Source organism: Mastigoproctus giganteus, chromosome 2, assembly GCF_048544385.1.
Source record: "Mastigoproctus giganteus isolate SK-2022 chromosome 2, ASM4854438v1, whole genome shotgun sequence".
NCBI classification, from domain to species: domain Eukaryota; kingdom Metazoa; phylum Arthropoda; class Arachnida; order Uropygi; family Thelyphonidae; genus Mastigoproctus; species Mastigoproctus giganteus.
This window is the reverse complement of record NC_143576.1, coordinates 6,540,603-6,565,124: the sequence shown is the minus strand read 5'-3', so window position 1 is coordinate 6,565,124 and position 24,522 is coordinate 6,540,603. Positions and strand designations below refer to the sequence as shown.

The window sequence follows — 24,522 nt, the reverse complement described above, 5'->3', positions numbered from 1 at the left end:
CATTACAACCACCCTGTGTACTTGGTAGCAGTACCCCTCATGGAGTGGAATCCCCTAATCAGGGAGAAATAATATAATAGCAACAACAATAATAATAGTAATAAGTTAACTGGCACAAGGTTCAAATCTGTGGTTATGAAAACCTGCACTGTGTCCAAGAGCACTTTCGAGCAAGACAGCCCAAAAGTGAATGTGTTTGGTTTGTCCTTATGTGAAGGACATCATTATTATCAATGGTTTTCTTTTTTTGGAGAAAACCATTGATAATAATGATTTTTTTCCAAGAAGGATTCCATTACAGGAAATACATACCTAGACATGAGGGAATGATATGCATTTCCTTGGATTGCTCACTACAGCCCTATGTAATCTTTCAATAAGATGGAGAATCATCACATTGGAGCTTGTAAGTACGCACTGCTCCAAATGACATGTTCACAGAATATTGGATTGAGTGTTGGTGGACCAATACCATGGCTCCCTCATTTGCCTGATATAACTCCCTTAGATTTGTTCTTTTGGGGCTATGTGAAAGATCTGGTTTATTCCACCAGGGTATCTAATTGCCACCTTATCACGCCTTGTGAAAGCAATTGCCACTATCAGTGCAGATATCTTGGAGCGAACTTGTTGTGAAATCGAGTAACATTTGGACATTCTTTGTTGCACCAAAGAAGCTTGTGTAGAAGTTTGCTGACGTTTTTTTTTTTTTATTATAAACTGTTTGAGTTTTCTTTTCCAGTGAAAGTTATTAACATTTCCTAGTGCACTGAGTTTTTTTTTTTTTTTGTGAGACACAAAATCAGGGATAGTCTGCATATTACTTGCTATATTGTTGCAAGTAATTAGCAAAATATTGCTAATGTAAGATATCATAAAACAGCGGTTCCCCATCCGGTGGTTCGCTAACCCCCAGGGGTTGGCAAAAGTGTTCCAGTTGGTTCGCACTAAAAATTCTATAATGGCATCTGTTTAGATTTACATAGGTAAATTGTTGTAAACTAGGTGGTAGATGACTCTCATCAACCAGTGCAATACCACCACTTTGCTTATTGGAGGCTTGAAGTGGTGGAACCCATGTTTAGTCTCTAGAGCTAAGTTCCGGCCAACCCTTCCCTATCTCTTCCATCATGCAGTATGATTGATGATTTTGAGGTTATGATGAACATTGTGGCGAGATCCAATATTTCTTACATTTCGAGGGAACAGCTCTAAAACGGTGTTCGCAGGCTGGCCGCTAGTTAGTACACCAGACCGAACCTATTGGTAACTCTCTAGGAGGCTTCTGGATCAGCTAGTGTATAAGCCTGCTACCTCTACTCTGCCAGATAGTGACTGGAGGGAGTCTGAGTAGTGTGTGTACAGGGGGAATTGTGGAGGCCACGTTATGTCAAGGATCTGGATATATTCTTACCATGTGTATGCCATATCCAAAAATTTCATTACTTCATCCAGCATGTCCCACCCACTTTTTCTTACTATTGAATACACCATGAATTGTCAAACTAATAGAGCAAGCTTATCTTCGAAAAGATCTAAACCTCCCAAACACTTCCTACTTCATTTCACAAATATACGTGGTCTCAATTCTAATCTCAACGATGTCCATTTCCTCTTGCAGTCTGCCAAACCCCATGTACTTTTTCTGACAGAATCTCAGTTATCGGTTGATTCAACTACTACTCATCTCAGATGCCCAAATTATTTGCTTTATGATTCCTTTCACCTCAAAGGTGGTACTTGTGCATATGTCCATTCTGATATTCCCTGTTAGAGACTTGGTAATTTGGAATCTCCTCTCTTCGATCTTCTCTGGCTTAAAATCTCTCTACCTCATTGTGTCAAATTCATCTGTTGTCTCTACCGTTCACACAACTCCACTAATCACTTGGAGCTCTTTGACTTCCTCTCTTTGCAACTTGATTCTCTCCAGTCCAACTTTCCTAACAGTGGGGTGATTTTAAGATTCACAACTCCAGCTGGCTTCCGTTTTCTAGTCACACCAACCCAGCTGGTTGAGATGCTGAGGCTTTTGCAATTACTAATGACCTTTGTTCATTTACCTACAAGAATACCGGACAGTCCTAATCATACAGCCAATACACTTGATCTTTTTCTCACAAACAACCCTTCTAAGTACATGGTCGAAGTGAGAGGTCCTTTAGGCACTTCAGATCACAACTTAGTGATTGTCTCTTCTCCAATGGAAACTTTATCTCATGGCTTTTCATAACCTCGTGTTGTTTGGCATTACAAGAATGCAAAATGGGATGACCTGAAGAGACTTCTTTTTTTCTTTTCCTTGGTCGGATTACTGTTTCAAAATTTCTGATGTCAACGTTTGCTCAGATCTTGTCAGTGAAATTATTCTTGCAGGAATGGAATCCTTTATCCCACACTCCACTTTTAAATCTCGTCCTTTATCTAAACCTGGGTTTTCCAATAAATGTGCTAAGGCTGTTCAAAAGAAGAATGTTGCTAATTCTTCAGTTTCATTTTCTGCCTACACCAAAGCTCGCAACAATTGTAAAGCAGTTATTAATCAGTATGAACTAGAGTTTGAACAGGCTAAGAGTAGAAAACTTGCTTCTTGCCCTAATGGTAGCCGAGCATTCTGGTCGCTTGCCCACAACTTTTGCCCATCTCTGCTCCCACCTCTGTCCAAACCAGATGGTTCTGTTGTCACTTCAGCCAAGGATAAAGCTGACCTGCTAGCATCCCATTTTTCTTCCAATTCACATAATAATGATCTTGGTAAAACACCTCACACCATTCCTAACTCGCTCCATTCAATGCCTCCTGTGGTCTTCCATCAAAAGGATATCAGAAGGATTTTGATGACTCTTGATGCTAAGAAAGCTCCAGGTCCTGATGGTATTTCTCCACTTGTTCTCAAAACGTGTGCTCCTGAACTTACTCCTATGCTTTGCCGCCTTTTTTCACTTTCTTATTCCAAAGGTGTTTTTCCTTTGCTTGGAAATTTGCTCATATCCAGCCAGTTCCTAAAAAGGGTGACAAATCCCTCCCATCCAATTATCGTCCCATTGCAATTACTTCTACTCTTTCTAAAGTAATGGAGAAATCAATTAACCGCCAACTCTTAAACTACCTAGAAACCTTCCATCTGATCAACGATCGCCAGTATGGATTCCTTCAGTGTCGATCCACTGGTGATATTCTGGCTTATGTTACCCATTTATGGACTAATTCAATGGAAAGGTTCGGTGAAACACAAGTAGTTGCTCTTGACATCTCAAAGGTTTTTGATCGTGTTTGGCATAAAGGTCTTCTAAACAAGCTTCCATCTTATGGTTTGCCACCTCTTTTTAGTAATTGGTTATCCAGTTTTCTCTCTGATCGCTCACTGAGGGTGATGGTAGATGGCTCTCTGTCTTCTAACTTTCCACTAATGCCTGTTTCCCCCAAGGTTCAGTTCTTTCCCCCACATCTATTCCTCTTGTATTAGCATTAGCATTAGTAGAGGCATATGATGCAAGAAAGTGAGCTTATTCAGCATCAGCCAAAAAAAAAAAAAAAAAAAAAGCACAACCACTACTCCCATTTCACCCCTCCGTTCATTCGAAATACCTGTCCAGCTGAGCCTTAAATTTGTTTAGGCTATCAACTTCAACAACAAGTGATGGAAGTCTATTCCACAAACCAGCTGCCCACTGGCTAAAGGCAAATTTCCGCACATCTATCCGACACCCATCCTTCCTCAATTTGAATTTATGCCCTCTCAGGTGATTATTCTGAGCAAGAGGAAGAATCCCATCGGCATTGAGCATGCTCAAGCCATTCAAAGCCTTATACACCTCTATCAGATCACCTCGCCGATGCCTAGTCTCCAGACTCTGTAATTTGCAAAACTTAAGCCTTTCTCTTAAGAGCAACCCTTTGTTCCATTCACTAATCTTGTTGCCCTTCTGTGTACTCGTTCCAGCAGCTCTACATCCTTCTTGAAATGAGGCCTCCAGACCTGTATACAGTACTCAAGGTGTGGCCTGACCAATGCCTTATGCAAGGGAATAATCACATCCCTATCCCTGCTAGAAAAATTCCTGTATATCATTGACAAAACACCATGAGCTACTCTTGCAGCTCGTCTGCTCTGCTCAGAGAACTTCATATCTGCCTGCACAATTACCCCCAGGTCCTTTTCATTCTCTAGCACTGTCAGCGTAGTACCACAGAGTTGATACATTGATCTGGGGTTACTGTTTCCCATATGTAGTACTTTACATTTGTCAATGTTAAACTTCATTTGCCACCTCTCAGCCCATCTGTTCAACCTTTCCAGATCCTGTTGCAGCAGCATAGCATCAGTAGTGTCCTTAACAACCCTGCCAACCTTTGTATTGTCTGCAAACTTGGACATTAAGCTTGATATACCATCATCTATATCATTTATAAATACTGAAAACAACAATGGACCCAACACTGAACCCTGAGGAACTCCACTAATAACATTAGTCCACGTTGAGCAGTGTCCATTGATTACCACTCTCTGTCTTCTGCCACTCAACCATCCCTTTATCCATAGCAGCAATTTGCCTCTAATGCCACACTGCTCCAATTTGTGCAGCAGTCTTCCATCCGAAACAGTATCAAAAGCCTTTCTAAGATCCAAATATATAATATCAGAGTTATTTCCTGCATCCAGTTCTTTTGTGACTACATCATAATATCCAATCAAATTGGTCAGACAAGACCTGCCCTTAACAAACCCATGCTGTGTCTGAGCTATAACAGAATTCTTGTCCAGATGAACCCGCAGTGCTTCTTTAACCAGTGCCTCCATTAATTTTCCTGGAACCGAAGTTAAACTAACAGGTCTATAATTACTTGTGTCAGCCTTTGATCCTCCTTTGTGAATTGGGGTTACATTTGCACATCTCCAGTCTATTGGTACCTCCCCTGAGTCTAAAGAAGCTCTCATAATTATGGCCAGGTGTTTGCTTACTTCCTTTGCAGCCTCCTTTAATATAACTGGATAGATCCCATCCACCCCAGTTGCATTTTTTTATGTTTATCCTCAACAATTTCTCCTCCACTTTCCTCTCAGTTATTAGAAAATCATCTAGCTCACTGCCAATGTTTACTTCACCTACGACATTCCCCTTCCTAAATAACTCCTCATGTGTGAATGTAGATGCAAAATACTCGTTTAGATTGTTAGCCACCTGAGCAGAATCCTCAACTGTTGAACCATCAACATCCAGTGGACCAATCTGATTCATCCCTTTCCTTCTTGAGTTTAAATAGGTAAAGAACTCTTTTCTGTTTTTCTTTGTATCCTTTGCCAAGAATTTCTCATAATCTGCCTTTGCCTGCCTAATCTCCTTTGTGACTTGGTTACAGACCAACTTATATCTATCATAGGCTTCCATGTCACCCATTAATTTGTATGTGTCCCATGCATTTTTCTTCTCTGCCATATGTCTCATTAGTTCATCTGACAACCATTTAGGCCTGAACCTTGAACAATATTTACAATATTTCTTGGTTGGTATGTAAAGCCTGGTAGCTTCCAAGATTATTTCCTTGAATGCTTCCCATTTTGAATTTGCTGTTGGTAACATCATCAGTTGGTCCCACTGTATAGAATTTAAATACTGTCTCAGCCCATCATAGTCGCCTTTATGAAAGCAAAAACCCTTCCCTTTACCTCTGATGGTAGTTACCTCCTTGAGTAAATCCCACTTCAGCACACTGTGTCACTGCCACCTAGTGATTCCTTTATCTGCAGATTCTTAATGCATGAAGAATCACTACTGATAATCAGATCAAGAGTATTACTCCCTCTAATTGCCTCCCAAACATGCTGGTGTAGAAAACAATCATCCAGTAAATCCACAAAATCCTTGCTAGTGTGTGAGTGACCAACCACAAATGCCAGTCAATGTCTGGGAAATTAAAATCCCCCATTATAAGACTCTCTGATTTACTGGCCCATTCTATTTCCCTGTACAGTATCTTATTATACTCATCAGAGTCATTAGGCCTATAGCACACTCCTACTCTCAATTTTGATTTACCCATGCTTATGTCACACCAAACTGACTCGACACTGCCCTGTCCATCTATGTCGACTGGCTTCACTTCCTTGGATTTTATGTGTTTTTTAACTAATAGCATAACCCCTCCTCCCTTCCTATCCTGTCTATCCTTTCTGTAGACGTTGTACTCCCCAAATTCCAGTTCTGCATTCCTTATATCTGTGTGACACCATGTCTCTGATATCCCAACAATATCTGCCTTTGATGTTTTGAGCAAAACCTCAAATTCATCAAATTTATTTACTAAACTCCTAGCATTGGTGTACACGCAAGTATACATGCACCTGTTTCTATTCTTAGCTACCCTAACACAACTCGTGTGTTTACTTGTACCGCAATGACTTCCAGCAGTCTCTGAAATATCCTGCATATTGTTTTTTAGGCTTCTGCTCATTCCAATAGAAGCAGTGCAAGAATCTCTTTCACCTCTGCCAGTGGCTACTGTTAATCTATTTGTCTTTGTCTCCCCCCAAGCTAGCAGTTTTCCGACCCACCTAACACTGCCTCAATAGCATCAGCAAATATTCTTGCACCCTTTCTATTTAAGTGTATCCCATCCCTGTAGAAGCAATCTCTCCTGTTAACAAGTACAGTCCAGGCTGAAAAAAATTCTACCCCTTGAGCCTTGCACAATCTTTCCAGGGCCGAATTGATCGACAAGGCTCTCAACATATACTCCCTCCTATCGTGTCTGGGCAGAATTGCAGACACTTTCAAATTCAACCCTACTTCACGGCTTTTTTTCAACAGTGACCTGTACTTGTTAAGTAATTCCGCTGGTCTCCTACTCCTAATATCATTAATGCCAATGTGTACAACTATATTCTCTAGAGCAAAGTTTCCAGCATCCCCCTTCCCCATACTTCTCCTTCAACCCATGCACGGTACTAAGTACGTGTTTGGGGTTTTCATTAAAAAAAAAAAAAAAAAAATATATCACCTTTTGTGCCCTTAAAAGATGAGATCCGCTCTACAACATCATCAACCTTTGCCCCTGGCAGACATACCCCGGTCCTGTTCCACCTATCCTTTTTACAAAGCATGTTCCCCGTTTCCCTGACAATAGAGTCACCAACAACTACTAGTTCCTGGGGGACCAGTGCATTCTGCCTTGGGGGCTGCCTCTGTGTTGCAAGATGACCAAGTGCAAGCTCTGGCGTTGATGTGGGCAGCTGAGAGCTTGATGGGCCTCCTCAATTTATTTCCTTCGAGGGCATCCACCAGGCCCATAACAACACTGAGTTGTCGCCTAATTTTATAAATGTGTTTTTATAAATTTATCATAAATGATATTGATGATGGTATATCAAGCTTAATGTCCAAGTTTGCAGACGATACAAAGGTTGGCAGGGTTGTCCAGGACACGACTGACACTATGCTACTGCAACAGGATCTGGAAAGGTTGAGCAGATGGGCTGAGAGGTGGCAAATGAAGTTTAACATTGACAAATGTAAAGTGCTACACATGGGAAACAGCAACCCCAGAGCAACATATCAACTCTGTGGTACTACACTGACAGCGGTAGAGAATGAAAGGGACTTGGGGGTGGTTGTGCAGGCAGATATGAAGTTGTCTGAGCAGTGCAGACGGGCTGCAAGAGTAGCTCATGGAGTATTGTCAATGATATACAGGAATTTTTCTAGCAGGGATAAGGAAGTGATTATTCCTTTGTATAAGGCAATGGTCAGGCCACACCTAGAGTACTGTATACAGGTCTGGAGGCCTCATTTCAAGAAGGATGTAGAGCTGCTGGAACGACTACAGAGAAGGGCAACAAGATTAGTGAATGGAACAAAGGTGCTCTTACGAAAAAAGGCTTAAGTTTTGCAAATTACAGTGTCTGGAGACTAGGCACCGGCGAGGTGATCTGATAGAGGTGTATAAAGCCTTGAATGGTTTGAGCATGCTCAATGCTGATGGGATTCTTCCTCTAGCTCAGAAAAATCACCTGAGAGGGCATAAATTCAAATTGAGGAAAGACAGATGTAGGATAGACGTGCGGAAATTTGCCTTCAGCCAGCGGGTGGGTGGTTGGTGGAACAGACTTCCATCCCTTGTAGTGGAGGTTGATAGCCTAAATAAGTTTAAGGCTCAGCTGGACAGGTATTTTGAACGAACAGAGGGGGTGAAGTGGAAGTGGGTTTTTTTTTTTTTTTTTTGGCTGATGCTGCATAAGCTTGCTTTCTTGCATCAAATGCCTCTACTAATGCTAATGCTAATGCTAATTTCCTTGCACTCCTTGCATCGTGCACACACAAAGACATCCCCCATGGCAGTATCATGTCCCGTACCTGATTGCTCAGCAAACATCAAGCAAACAGTGCATCTTAAAAGGCTGTGATTCAGAGGGCAACTGCCCCCCTCAGTTCTCCCCTGAGCCACAGCACTCCCATTAGCTTGAGCCTTTTGCTTTGCTGCTCTGGTTCTTCCATTGACTGGAAATCCTATCCATAGTTTTGCCGATGAAAGCACATTGCATTCCACTTTCCATTTTGAGAAACCTTGTCCTGCTCAATCAGCTTCAACTTCTCGAAAATCTGCTACCGATTCCTTTAATGCCGATCTTCAGGTAATTTTCCAGTGGGGCAAAGACAACTTAGTTGATTTCAACCCTTCTAAAACTCAATCTTGTCTTATATCTCGCAAAAAAGATTCTTCTGCTCCTATGCTTATCTTTAGTGACACTCCGATTTCTAGGCAAAATGATATATCTCTTTTGGAAATTACCCTGACTTCTAATCTCTCTTGGCACAAGCACATTACAAATATTGCTTCTTCTGCATCTAAAAAACTTGGTTTTCTCTTTCGCTCTCGGTGTTACTTTTCTTCCAAACAGCTGGTCACTCTATATAAATTGCAAATCCGCTTTGCCATGGAATATTGTTCCCACATCTGGGGTGGTGCCCCCAAAACCTCTCTCAGGCTGCTTGATTCCATTCAGAAGAGGGCAGTTAGGTTAATTAATGATTCATCACTAACAGTCTCTCCACTCGCTGTCTCATAGGCATACTGTTTCTGATGCATTCCTCTTCTACAGATACTTTCATGGGCACTGTTCTTCTGAGTTGGCTTCTATAATTCCCGCTCTCTCTCTTTCAGAACAGTCCGAACATGTGCCGCCCCCAGCCAACATCCATTTACTGTCCAACTTCAAACTCACAGAACCATCTTTTCAGCTTCCTCCTTTATTCATTCAACTGCCGTTTTCTGGAACAACCTTCCTTCATACGTATTTCCTAAAAATTACAGTCTACTAAGTACTATAGATTCTTATACCTCTCGTGTTTGGGGTTTACATAAAAAAAAAACAAAAAAAACTACAAAATATAACTAATTATAAACAATAAAGTAAAAAGTAAAGAATTGCCAAAGAAAGAAACCACATATCCCCCAATTCCTTATAATTAGTTTACTATCTTATGGTATATCATGTTAAATAAACGTTTTCCATGCTAATTTTTTTTTTTATTCTCAAGGACCATTGTTATGTACAGGTACTTCTTTTTTTTTTTTTTTTTTTTCAGAGCGTATAGTACTTAGTATCTTGCATAGGTTTAAGGGTGAAAAGTTGAAAGGAGATACTTGTTGACATTATACTTGAACTTCTGTTGATTGTAATTTTCAGGAAATATGTATTGAAGGAAGATTGTTCCAGAAAACGGCAGTTGAATGAATAAACGAGGAAGATGAAAAGTTGGTTCTGTGAGTTTTAAGTTGGCCAGTAAATGGATGTTGGCTGGTGGCATCATATGTTCAGACTGTTTTGAAAGAGAGAGTGGGAATTATAGAAGCCAATTCAGAAGAACAGTGCCCGTGGAAGTATCTATCGAAATGTCTATGAAACAGAGAGTGGAAGACTGTTAGAAATGGGACTATTGAGCGGTAGCAAGGTGGTATTGTCCCCGTCCTCCCCATACTGGGTCTCAAAGGCATGGGTTTAAATCCCGTCGATGACGCAAGGAATTTTAATGGGCTTTTTTCACTCCGTGGCTGAGTTAGTCGGTTTCAGACACAATAAATATATGGGTAGATGTAATCATTTACGGATGACCTAATATCATAATTTTTTTTTTTTTTTGTTAGAGATGAGACATTAATTAACCTAACTACCCCCCTTTTGAATGGAATCTATAAGCCGGAGAGAGGTTTTGGGGCACCGTCTCAGATGCGGGAACAATATTCTGTGGTAGGCGGATTTGCGATTTCTACAGAGTCAACAACAGTTTGGAAGAAAAGTAACACAAAGAGAAAACCAAGTTTTTTAGATGCAGAGGAAGAATATTTATAATGTGCTTTATGCCAGGAGAAGTTAGAAGTCAGGGTGATCCTCAAGATCTTGCCTAGAAATCGGAACATCATCGAAGATAAACATAGGAGCAGAAGAATCCTGTTTGCGAGATATAAGACAGGACTGAGTTTTAGAAGGACTGAAATTAATTTAACTTTGCCCCATTGGAGAATTACCCGGAGATCAGCATTTAAGGAAATGGTAGTGGATATTCGAGAAGTTTGAGCAGGGCAAGGTTTCTCAAACTGGAACATGGAATGCAATGTGCTATCATTGGCAAAACAATGGATAGGATTTCCAGTCAATAGAAGAAGGTCATTAATATACAAGAGGAAGACAGTGGGAGAAAGAACTGAATCTTGGGGAACACCCGCTTTAGTGGAGAAGTCAGAAGACAGAGAGCTGTCTACCATTAACTAGTGAGCAGTCAGAGATAAAATTGTATACTCAATTACAAAAAACAGCTGGCAAACCATAGGATAGAAGCTTATTTATAAGACGTTTATGCCAAACACGAACAAAAGCTTTCGAGATGTCAAGAGCAACTGCTTGTGTTTCACAAAACTTTTCCATTGAATTTGTCTATAGATGGGTAACATAAGCCAGAATATCACCAGTGGATTGACACTGACGGAATCCATACCGGCAATCGTTGATCAGACAGAATGTTTCTAGATAGTTTAAGAGTTGGCAGTTAATTGATTTCTCCATTACTTTAGAAAGAGTAGAAGTAATTGCAATGGGACGATAATTGGATGGGAGGGATTTGTCACTCATTTTAGGAACTGGCTGGATATGAGAAAATTTCCAAACAGCAAGAAAAACACCTTTGGAATAAGGAAATGGAAAAAGCGGCAAATAACAGAAGTAAGTTCAGGAGCTCAGCTTTCAAGAACAAGTGGAGAAAAATCATCAGGACCTGGAGCTTTCTTAGCATTAGATTCATCAAAATTCTTCTGACATACTTTTGACGGAAGAGACATTGAATAGAGTGTACTGGGAATGGTTTGAGGTGATTTAACCAAGATCATCAATACAGGGTTGGAAGAAAACTAGGATAATCAGGTCAGCTTTATTTTTGGCTGACGTAGCAACAGAACCATCTGGTTTTGACAGAAGTGGGAACAGAGATGGACAAAAATTGCAGCCAATAGTTTTAGCAAGAGACCAGAATGGTCGGTACCATTGGACAAGAAGCAAGATTTCTACTCTTAACCTTTTTAAAATTAGTTTGGACTGATTAATAACTGTTTTATAAAGTATAAATAATACTTATTAATAAAAATTATTATTATGCTATGTCGCTTATAAAAACGTAGTACTGGAAACATTTTGTAATAAAAATTCAGAAATATTATACTATTTCAGAGAATATGGGCTTAGTGGCTTGCTTTAAAAATATTATGTTGAAAGGGGTTCGCGGTAAAAAATATAATGTTGAATGAAATGGGTTCGCGAGTCAAAAAAGATTGGAAACCACCGCCATAAAAGAACAGGAGGAATACTGTAAGTGGAAAAAAAATTGCAGTTCAATTTTGAGAAATTGAAAACAAATTTACACTAGTTTTTATTAAATACATAACACATACTTTATCCAGAATATTTCTTTAACAATCTATACCTTAATGAGCTTTAAAACAGTTTCAGTTTGTACTCTTATACTTAATTATATATATATTTTTTAACTTTTCTTTTCTATGTCATCAGTTTCAAATGTCCCCTGACCTTTTTATCAAAAACTGTGTCTGTTTATACCCAAATCCTGAAAGTATCTGAAAATATATCCTGAAAAAATTTCAAGAATCAAACTTTATCATGATCATGGCATTCCATATAGCACAATATATATGCAAACTTATACATATAAGGCACCTCCGTAGCCAGGTGGGCAGGAGCAGCAGTGCTTAGCACACTGTGACCACCAAATACGGAGGATGCAGAAAGGTCAGGGAATGACCACCGCATATCCCTGGAGAAATATGGCCTTAGTTGCCAATGCTCCTGAAAACCAAAAACAACATTATACATATAATGAATTTTAAAATATGCATAGATTAATGAAAAATTCACTTGTCTATTTCTGAGAATTATTGTGCCACAGAGCAAAAATGGAAAGAAAACGATAGGTTGTAATTAAAAATATGTTTAATGTTACATAAAAATATGTCGATGTTCATACAAACAAAAACACAAGAAAATATAATACAGGGAAGTAATACCTAGCTTTCGGACTGGAAGGCGTCCTTCATCAGTTGTGACCGTTAATCTAAAATACAGAAATATAGAACTCTATGTGCATGCCATGGCAGTGATGTATGGTGAACTACGTGTAAGTAACAATTAGCCTTTAGAAGGGAAAGCTTGTAGTTGTAGCTGTAATGCCTAGAAACATTGTAAATGCCAACGTTTGTCAGCAAAGAGGATGGTCATCTCAGTAATTTGATGGGCATGGCATCCTTTGTTTTGTTTAAAGGAATCGCTTCAGCATGAGATGTGCAGTGACTCCAACCACGCGCGGCGACAGTATTGGCGGGACCGATCAAATGTAGGTGGTAGATGACTTTCATCAACTGGTGAAATACCACCACTTTGCTTATTGGAGGCTTGAAGTGGTGAAACCCATGTTTAGTCGCTAGAGCAAAGTTTCTGGCATCCCCCCCCCCCATACTTCTCCTTCAACCCATGCATGGTACTATAGGTTTTGATACCTTTCGTGTTTGGGGTTTTCATAAAAAAAATAAATAAAAAAAATAATCATGACATCGTGGCATGGGTCAGTGTCGTGCTGGGTCGACCAGAAGTGCTCACAATGGCTGAGTTCTCCATGTCTGCTAAATGGATAGCTTTTTCATGTTCAGAATCAAGACTACTGAGCCTCCTGCTAATTTCCCCAAAGTTGAAATCATGGCAGTTAGTTAGTTAGTTATTTGGTTTTTAGGAGCATTAGCAACTAAGGCCATATTGCTCCGGGATATGCGGTGGTCATTCCCTGACCTTTCCGCATCCTCGGTATTTGGTGGTGACGGGCTCGAACCCCGGTCTAATCAAGAAGCGTGTGCTACGCACTGCTGCTCCTTCCCACCTGGCTACGGAGGCGCCAATCATGGCAGGAAATAAGGTAGACTAATCCACCCTGCAGTAGGGGGAACCGATATTTTAACTCTTGAGATGAGAGATCGCATCTTCCTGCCCGGGAGTTGTAAGCACTTTATCCCACGAGCCTTTAAGACTCTATAAATTTGTTGTGATAGGTTCGGGTAGAACAGGATAAAGGCAGTCGAGGCAGAGTCGTTACTGCCCATGGTCATGGGCCTGTGGGTCACACCTATCTAGGCCACTGCTGGGGTAGCCGCACCTTGCAAAATCTGTCTTAAGCCTAGTAACCTCAGTGTATCTCTCATCCACAGAACTAGAGTGGGTCCAGGCATGGATTAGCAGAGCTCGCGCTGTGCTGAGAAGATGGCTGCATGTATGTGCTGACTGGTAGTTGGTGAATTGGCCAGCACACACCCTTAATTCTCTGTTGCTTTTCATTCAATTGACCATCGAACTGGAGATAGACAATACCCTTCTATATTTGGATACCCTTGTCTGGCATGAGGGCACGTGTTTGAAGACAACGGTCTATCACAAGCTGATGTGGTCAGCACATGCACACAGCCATCTTCTCGGCACAGTGCGAACCCTGCTAACCCGTGACTAGAATCACTCTAGTTCTGCAGATGAGAGAGACACTGAGATTACTAGGGTTAAGACAGATCTTGCGAGGTGCGTCTACCTCATAGGTGTGAGCTACAGGGCCTGTGACCATGTAGCAACCCAGAGGACCATGCACAGTAATTACTCTGCATTGATCGCCTTTATCCCATTCTACCCGAACCTAACACAACAGATTTCTAGAGTTTTAAAGGCTCATGGAATGAAGTGCTTACAACTGCCGGGCAGGAAGTTGTGATCTCTCGTCTCAAGAGATAAAACATTGGTTCCCCCCCCCCACTGCAGAGTGAATTAGTCTACCATATTTTCTGCTGTGACTCCACTGGCTGCTACGTTGGGGAAACTGGCAGGAGGCTCAGTAGTTGTGTTTCTGAACACGAAAAAGCTATCCGTTTAGCGGATGTGGAGAACTCAGCCATTGCTAAGCACTTCTGGTCGACCCAGCACGACACTGACCCACGCCACGATGTCATGATTATTGATCGGTCCCGCCATTACTGTCGCCACGCCTGGTTGGTGTCACTGCACATCTCATGCTGAAGCGATTCCTTTAACCAAAACAAAGGATGTCATGTCCATCCCATTACTGAGATGACCGTCCTTTTGGCTGACAAACGTTGGCATTAAAGCTACAACTACAAGCTTCCCCTTCTAATGCAGACACGCAGTTCATCGTACATGACTGCTTTGGCACGCACATAGAGCTCTATATTTCTATATTTTAGATTAATGGTCACAACTGATGAAGGATGCATTACTGTCCTGTATTATTTTTTGTTGTGTTTTTGTTCGTGTGAATATCAACATATTTTTATGTAACATTAAACATATTTTTAACTATAACCTGTCATTTTATTTCTGTTTATTAATATTAATATTAATCCAGAGCATGCAGGCCTTTTTGCTTATATTCTATTTCTGAGATTTTTTTTATGAGTAGATGTATACTGGATCATTTGTAATTTTTTTGTTTTGTTTCTTTATATTTCATTGCAGAAAATAAATTTACCATACCATGAGCAGACCTTATTGATCATATCCATATATGGATTAAGGTTAAAATATAGTCCTGAAGGGAAAGGCAAATTGATTGACAGAGATGGAAAAGAACTGAGTTTAAGCCTTAAAAATTCATTGGCATGGGGATTTCTGCCATGTTTCCAGAAGTATCAAAATTTTAATAATAATAAATAAAAATTATTTCTTAGGTTTTTTTTTAATATGAGATTTTATTTTATTAGTGCCCTTTACAGTATTTTATTTTATGTATTAATGCTGCTTTTTGGTAGCATTAGTGAATTTTTATTTGAAAAAATGTATGATATTATGCTGATCAAAATCAAACATGTTGCAAAACTACTATGGGGCCACTGTAGCCTAGTGGTCAGATGTGTGGGTGCATAAGTAGACGTGCTTTGAGTGACCGGGGTTCAAGCCCATGACTGCTGAATACGGTGCTGTTTCTTGCATTCTGTGTATCTTGTAAACTCCTCTAACCGTTTGGTCATCCCGCGGAGTATAAACAGAAAATGTATTTATTTTTACTATAATGATTATGTCGAATTTCTCCAAATGCATTCTTACTATTTTGGAATAGTAATCTTGCTATGGGAAATTCTGCAAGATGATGAATACATTAAGTAATTCTTACTGCTTAGGTCTGTGTATTTTAGTGCATTGTAACAACTCTGTCCTGAATATCTTCTGTATTCTAAATATACAGGTTGTTGTTGTTGTTATTTAGTTTTTAGGAGCATTAGCAACTAAGGCCATATTGCTCTGGGGATATGGGGTGGTCATTTCCTGACCTTTCCGCATCCTCCGTATTTGGTGGCTCATGGGCTCGAACCCCGGTCTAATCAAGAAGCATGTGCTACGCACTGCTGCTCCTCCCCACCTGGCTATGGAGGTGCCTAAATATACAGGAGTATTTGAGATATAGAAGAGGGAAAGATAATGAAAATGCAAGAAAAAAAAAATAAGAGAGAGAGAGAGAGAAGGAATGCAAAATAAAAATAATAAATTTAGAGGGTAAGAATAACTGTAGTGAGTAAAAATTAGCAGCTGAACAGGAAAGGTGAAACTATAAACTCTCAGTATTAACTTAACAGGTACAGGCAATGTTGGGGGGGGGATGCCTCAAGTTAGTATTAAATTTGAAAGTGCATGGAATTTTGCCCAGACGTGATGAGCGTTCTTAAACAGTTTAGCCTTACTGAGATTGTGCAAGACTCATGGAAATCATCATTTCTATCATGGTTTGCACTTATTAACAGGAGAGGCCATTTTTAGGGATGGTATACACTTGAACAGAAAGGGTGCAAGAATATTTGCTGATGCTATTAAAGCAGTGTCAAATAGATAAAAAAAAACTGCTAGTCTGTGAATTCCCTGTGTTAGTCTGTGAATAGTCTGTGCAAGCAGAGATAAAACTGATTCTAGCAGTACTTCTTTTGACAGACAGTAGAGGAGGAGGGCTAGTGTTGTGTCCTTGGTTAATAAGCACATAGAATCTAAGGCAGTTTATCTGGTTGACATAGTTACCATTACAACTTTGAGTCAGTTTGGTAGGACATAAGCAGTGGGAAAACAAAAGTGAGAGTATGGATATGTTAGAGGCCATATGACTGTGATGAGTATAATGAAAAACTATACAGGCAAATCAAGTGGGTCAGAAAACCAGAATGTCTTATAATGAAGGATGTTAACTTTCCAGGTATTGATTGGATGTGGCTTAGTCACCTCACACAGTAGCAGAACTGTTCTAGATTTATTGGATGAGAAAGGATTCCTCTTGATTTAATTATCAGCAGTGATTTTTTGTGTACCATAGTGTATTGATGTGGAATTCATTCAAAGCATGGTCAAGGATAAAGGGAAAGGATTTTGCAGTTGAAAGGATGATTACAATGGTCTTAGATGGTTTTTATTTATTTATTTTTTTTTTTTTAATGTGAAAACATCTTTGGAGGCACCTATTAATGTTCAGACTGAAGTAAAACCAATTAATAACAAAAATGTCAGACAGAACTGATGCAAATGACGTCACTTCCGAGATGATGTTAATGATGCTAAATCAGGCACTAATGTTGATTTGGTAGAGTAAGTAGTGGATGTGAGCATAAAACGTTACATCATTCGTACTAAATATTTCGGACTGAAGTAAAACCAATCGGTAATGAAAATGCAAGCTATACAAATGACGTCACTTCCTAAATAGGAATGCTGGGCAGACAACTTGTGTGATCAAGAACCCGCTAATATTCGTAAAATTGGACAAATGAGAAATTATTGTGATTTTCTCTTGTAGAGAATCTGTGTCCTAATTTTGAATTTAAATCAATGTTTTGAATTAAACCAAATAAAAATAGAATAATAAATATAATAAATAGGATATTAAGAAATATTAAAATTTTGAAATGCTATATTTTAAGTCAGGAAATCTCTTACCTGAGATATTTTTCAGTAATAACTGCATCCACATAAGATGTAATTAGAATAGTTGGAAATTATTTCAAAGACCTGCGTAAATATGGGAGAACCTTGCAACAAGAAAAAGGAATAAAAACAAGCTTTGACCCTAAATCCATGCATGTGAAATAACCAGAAGTATAATGGGAGTTAATTGACGTCTCCGTAGCCAGGTGGGCAGGAGCAGTAGTGCATAGCACATCCTTCTTGATTAGACCGGGGTTCAATCCCATGACCACCAAATACGGAAGGTTGGGGAATGACTACCGCATATCCCCAGCCCGGATAAAGGGTGAGGGTTGGTGTCAGGAAGGGCACCCGGTTGTAAAAATTTCATGCCAAAAACAATAAAGAAACGCTGACCCCATATATATATAATAAGAAAAGGCGAGGATAAAAAAAAAATGAGAGTTAATTACCTGCAGCTTGATGGGGGCTTTTTGTTTTTTGTTTATATCAATGTTTAATTAACTCCCATTATAAGTCCAGTTATTCACCATGCATGGGGGCGCCTCCATAGCCAGGTGGGAAGGAGCAGCAGTGCGTAGCACAGGCTTCTTGATTATACCGGGGTTCGAGCCCGTCACCACCAAATACGGAGGATGCGGAAAGGTCAGGGAATGACCACCGTATATTCCGGAGCAGTATGGCCTTAGTTGCTAATGCTCCTAAAAACCAAATAACAACAAACAAACCATGCATGGATTTAAGGTTAAAGCTTGTTTTTATTCCTTTGTCTTGTTGCAAGGTTCTTCCATCTTTAAGCAGGTCTTTGAAATAATTTCCATCTATTCTGATTACATCTTACGTGGATGCAGTTATTCCTGAAAAATATCTCAGGTAAGAGATTTCCTGACTTAAAATATAATTGAAAAATATTTCTTCACTGAATGTCTAAGAGTATGAAAGAGGTTGTTTACGCATGGGTATGGCACTTCCATCATTTCTACTACCCAGGTAGTGTGAATGCATCATTTATTCATATCTCATATTGTGGACACCTTCACAACGAGTTGCCTAGGTATTGCACTACTTCGAATAAGTAACGCTTCTCTGGTAGAGAAGACTACTGTTACTTATTCTCAGATGGGCACTACCACCCAGACAGCACCATTTCGAAGCTAGTTGGCTTCATCATTTGTGGGTGGGTAGGTACCCTGTTGCAATAGTGACAACCCAGTTATGAAGTATAACTCCACAATGATGAAACCAACTAGCTTCAAAACAGTGTTGGCTTGGTGATGGTGGTTGCCCATATAAGAATATGTAACAGTAATCTTCTCTACTAGAGAAGTGTTACATATTCAAAGTAGTGCAATACCTAGGCAACTCATTGTGAAGGTGTCCACAATATGAGATGTGAATAAATGATGCATTCATACTATCCGGGTAGTAGAAATGATGGAAGTGCCATACCCATGCATTAACAACCTCTTTCATACTCTTAGACATTCAGTCAAGAAATATTTTTCGATTAAACCACACACACCATCAAGCATCTGTCATATTGTGGAGTTATACTTTGCAACAGGTTACCTGCCCACCCACCGATGATGAAGCCAACTAGCTTCGAAACGTTGCCATCAGGGGATGCTTTATGCTGCCTGGAGCATAAAGCATTGCCTATTCGAGGAGTCTGTGAGTTTTTGATGGTGTGAGTAGGAGTTAGTCCCTTTCATTCTTCTACACCATTTCTTTTCTTCTTCCTCTCCTACTATAATTTTCCCTCTACTTTTTTGCTTTTCTAAGTCTAATAGGGACAATTGGATAGTAGAGTTATTATCCCACACATATACAACTAGAATTGAAATAGTGCCATCTGGGTGGTGTTGCCCATCTGAGAATAAGTAACAGTAATCTTCTCTACCAGAGAAATGTTACTTATTTGAAGTAGTGCAATACCTAGACAACTTGTTGTGAAGGTGTTCACAATGAGATATGAATAAACAATGCAGTCATACTACATGGGTAGTAGGAATGATGGAAGTGCCATACCCATGCATAAACAGCCTCTTAAAATATAATATTTCAAAATTTTGATATTTCTTAATATCCTATTTATTTTTTTATTTAGTTTAAATTAAAAACATTGATTTAAATTCAAAATGAGGACACAGATTCTCTATAAGAGAAAATCACAATAAGTTAGCATTTGTCTGATTTCAGAAATATTAGTGAGTCTCGATCACACAAGTCCCAAGAATAGGTAACAACAGTCCAGCATGTCAAGTAAAGTTTCGAGACAACAGGATTCCCATAATGTTTTTTATACGATGTCAATGTTCCTAAATAGGAAGTGACACAAGTGATGTCGTTTCCTTAATGATGCTAACTCAGTCACTAATGTTTATTCGGTAGAGTAAGTAGTGGGTGTGAGCATAAAACGTTACGTCATTCATAACTTCAGTTCTAGCTGTTCGATTTTAAAAATTTAAACGGGTTTCATTTTCTTTCGTTGTCTACTATTGAATTGTGAAAAGTGTTGAAAATACAATCTGAAGCATACATTTTATAAGGATGTTTTCACATAAAACATCTTTCTATTTTTTTTTTTTTTTTCAGTGGGAACAACTGATATATTTTTAACAACTGCAAATTCTAAATGTGTTCAGGTATAATAACTAAGCTTGCCTAAGAACTATAAGAATACACATTGTTGACTTATTCTTTGATTAAAATGCATAGTTCTTAATTGGGGGTGGGGGGGAATTGAACTTTGAATAAGGCTCTCATATTTGTTGAATCTAATGTTGAAATTTTAATATTGAGACATTTTCAATATTAAATTATTATTCTACAGGAGTATGATAATATTTGTTCCTACTTATTAGGAAGTTCATATATATATATATATAAGCTAAGTGCCTATTGCCTTCATCATGTCTATATGTAACAGAAGAACTCTCAGTGCACAGATTTTTATGAAATTTTGTACTTGGAATTGTTAAAAATATTTTCCAAGCCAACAAAATTTCATTATAATCCAACAAAATGGGAATCTGGCAATTATAATTATTTTTTTTCCATGCAATTTCTATGGAAAAAAGAAATTTATAGATTAAATGTAGTTTTAATATAGTATTATTAACTTTAGACAGTCTGGGCATGCTTTGTGCGTATTGTTATGCAAGGTTTGTGAACATGATGTCACTTATGAAGAGATACATGCATACAGAGAGAGAGAGAGAGAGAGAGAGAGAGAGAGAGAGAGAGAGAGAGAGAGAAGAGATTTTAAAAAAAAAAATAAATAAATAAATAAAAAAAAGAGTAATATAGAAGGAGAGTAATAAATATTATACAGTTGTAATTAAACTAAATGGCTAAGTTCACAAAATTTAAATGTATATATAGAGTTTTATTAAGAATCTATAAAGCGATAACTAACTCAGAAAAAATGAAAAAAAAAGAAAAAATGTAATTTAAGGAAAAAAAAAATCAAATGTGTCTAAAATGTAACGCATTCTGTACATTAAGTAACTTATGTTTTATGCTGTTTCCTGTAATTATTATTATGCATATGTAACATATATTTTTTCCATATTATTATACATGTGTTTTGTATTTGACATTAGCATTAGTATAGGCATATGATGTAAGAAAACAAGCTTATATAACATCAGCCAAAAAGGAAAAACCCTTCCCATTTAGCATTAGCATTAGTAGAGGCATTTGATGCAAGAAAGCAAGCTTATGCAGCATCAGCCAAAAAAAAAAAAAAAAAAAAAAAACCACTTCCACTTCACCCCTCTGTTCGTTCAAAATACCTGTCCAGCTGAGCCTTAAACTTATTTAGGCTATCAACTTACACTACAAGGGATGGAAGTCTGTTCCACCAACCAATCACCCGCTGGCTAAAGGCAAATTTCCGCATGTCTATCCTACATCTGTCTTTCCTCAATTTGAATTTATGCCCTCTCAGGTGATTATTCTGAGCTAAAGGAAGAATTCCATCAGCATTGAGCATGCTTAAACCATTCAAGGCTTTATACACCTCTATCAGATCACCTCGCTGGTGCCTAGTCTCCAGACACTGTAATTTGCAAAACTTAAGCCTTTCTTCGTAAGAGCACTCCTTTGTTCCATTCACTAATCTTGTTGCCCTTCTCTGTACTCGTTCCAGCAGCTCTACATCCTTCTTGAAATGAGGCCTCCAGACCTGTATACAGTACTCTAGGTGTGGCCTGACCATTGCCTTATACAAGGGAATAATCACCTCCTTATCCCTGCTGGAAAAATTCCTGTATATCATTGACAATACTCCATGAGCTACTCTTGCAGCCCGTCTGCACTGCTCAGAAAACTTCATATCTGCCTGCACAACCGCCCCTAAGTCCGTTTCATTCTCTACCACTGTCAGTGTAGTACCACAGAGTTGATACGTTGCTCTGGGGTTGCTGTTTCCCATGTGTAGTACTTTACATTTGTCAATGTTAAACTTCATTTGCCACCTCTCAGCCCATCTGCTCAACCTTCCCAGATCCTGTTGCAGCAGCATAGTGTCAGTAGTGTCCTTGACAACCCTGCCAACCTTTGTATCGTCTGCAAACTTGGACATTAAGCTTGAAATACCATCATCAATATCATTTATAAATACAGAAAACAATTATGGACCCAACACTGAGCCCCGAGGGACTCCACTAATAACATTAGTCCACGATGAGCAGTGTCCATTGATTACCACTCTCTGTCTTCTCCCCCTCAACCACCCCTTTATCCATAGCAGCAACTTGCCTCCAATGTCACACTGCTCCAATTTGTGTAGCAGTCTTCCATGTGCAACAGTATCAAAAGCCTTTCTAAGATCCAAGTATATAATATCAAAGCTATTCCCTGCATCCAGTTCTTTTGTGACTGCATCATAGTACCCAATCAAATTGGTCAGGCAAGACTTCCCCTTAACAAAACCATGCTGTGTCCGAGCTATAAATGAAGTCTTGTCTAAATGATCCTGCAGTGCTTCTTTAACCAGTGTCTCCATTAATTTTCCTGGAACAGAAGTTAAGCTCACAGGTCTATAATTACTTGTGTCAGCCTTTGATCCTCCTTTGTGAATTGGGGTCACATTTGCACATCTCCAGTCTATGGGTACCTCCCCTGAGTCCAAGGAAGCTCTCATAATTATGGCTAAGGGTTTGCTTACTTCCTTTGCTGCCTCCTTTAATATAACTGGATAGATCCCATCCACCCCGGGTGCCTTTCTTGTGTTTATCTTCACCAGTTTCTCCTCCACTTTACTCCCAGTTATTTCAAGATTCTGTAGCTTACTGCTAGAGTTGAATACACCTCTGGCATTCCCCTCGCTGAATAACTCCTCATGTGTGAATGTCGATGCAAAATATTCATTTAGTTTGTTAGCTACCTGAGCAGGATCATGCATTTCATGCATCCATTTACTCACCAGAGGCATATGATACAAGAAAGCAAGCTTACACTGCATCATCCTAAAGGGGGGAACCTTCCTTTTTCACCCATCATTCATTTGCTCCAAATGTTTGCCTAGTTCTGCATTAAATTTATTTAAGCTGTCAACTTCTACAATGACAGATAGAAGTTTGTTCCACCAATCAACCACCCCTCTGGTTAATGGCAAATTTCTGCACATTATTCTACAACTGTCTTTCCTCAATTTAAATTTATGTCCCCTCAGTCAGTTAATGTGGGCAATAGGAAGAATCCCATTGGCATTGAGCTAGCTCAAACCATTCAATGCCATATATAGCTCAACCAGATCCTCTCGCAGTTGCCTAGACTCCAGACACTGCAACTTGCAGAACTTAAGCCATTCTTCATAAGAGCAACCCTTTGTTCCATTCACTAATCTTGTTACTCTTCTCTGTACTCGTTCCAGCAGCTCTACATCCTTCCTAAAATGAACCCTCTTGACTTCTATGCAGTACTCAAGGTGTGGCCTGACCATTGCCGCACACAAGGGGATAATTACCTCCTTATCCCTATTAGAAAAATTCCTGTACATCGTTGACAAGACACCATGAGCTACTCTTGCAGACTATCTGTTCTGCTCAGATAGTCTGCGATCACATTTATTGGAAAACCTTCACATCTGACTGCACAATTACCCCCTTCACATTTTCATTCTCTACCACCCTGGTTGTAGTATCACACAGTTGATACATTACTCTAGGGCTACTGCTACTCATATACACTTATATTTGTCAATGTTAAACTTCAGTTGCCATCTCTCAGCCCATCTGCTCAACTTTTCTAGATCCTGTTGCATTAGCATCCTGTCATTAGCAGTCCTGCTAACCTTTGTATCGTCTGCCATACCTTCATAAGCCTGATGTACCTTCATCAGTATCATTAATAAATACAGAAAACAACGGACAGAGCACCAAACCATGGGTGACTCCACTAATAATATTAGTCCATGATGAGCAGTGTCCATTGATTACCACTCTCTGTCTTCTTCCATTCAACCATCCCTTTATCCATAGCAGCAATTTGCTCTTAATGCCATACTCCAGTTTGTACAGTAGGCTTCCATGTGCAACAGTATTAGAAAGTTTTCCTTAAATCCAAGTATATGATATCAAAATTATTTTTTGCATCCAGTTCCTTTGTGACCACATCATAGTATCCAAGAAAATTGGTCAAGCAAGATTTTTCCTTAACAAACCCCATGCTGTGTCCGAACCATAACTGTAGTCTTGTCTAGATGGTACTGCAGTGCTTCTTTAATCAGTGGCTCCATTAATTTCCTCAGAACAGAAGTTAAACTAAAAGGTCTGTAATTACTTGTATCACCCTTTGATCCTCCTTTGTGAATTTTGGTTGGATTTGCACATGTCCATCCATTGGAACTTCCTCTGAGTCAAAGAAAGCTCTTATAATTATGGTTAATGGTTTATTTACTTCCTTTGCTTCTACCTTTAATATAACTGGATAGATTCCATCCACCCCAGGTGCCTTTCTTATGTTTAATTTCAACAATTTCTCTCTCCACTTTGCTCTCAGTTATTACAAAA

General features: G+C 39.2%; 1 protein-coding gene across 1 annotated transcript in view; it reads left to right on the top strand.

Annotated features, from left to right (window-relative positions):
- LOC150089137 (uncharacterized) overlaps positions 1 to 24,522 on the top strand; it is a 448,517-nt gene that overhangs the window by 337,242 nt on the left and 86,753 nt on the right. Inside the window, exon 15 of the mRNA XM_090389422.1 lies at positions 15,062 to 15,231. Coding sequence (XP_090245548.1) covers positions 15,062 to 15,231 — 170 coding nt within the window. The remainder of the gene's footprint in view (positions 1 to 15,061; positions 15,232 to 24,522) is intronic.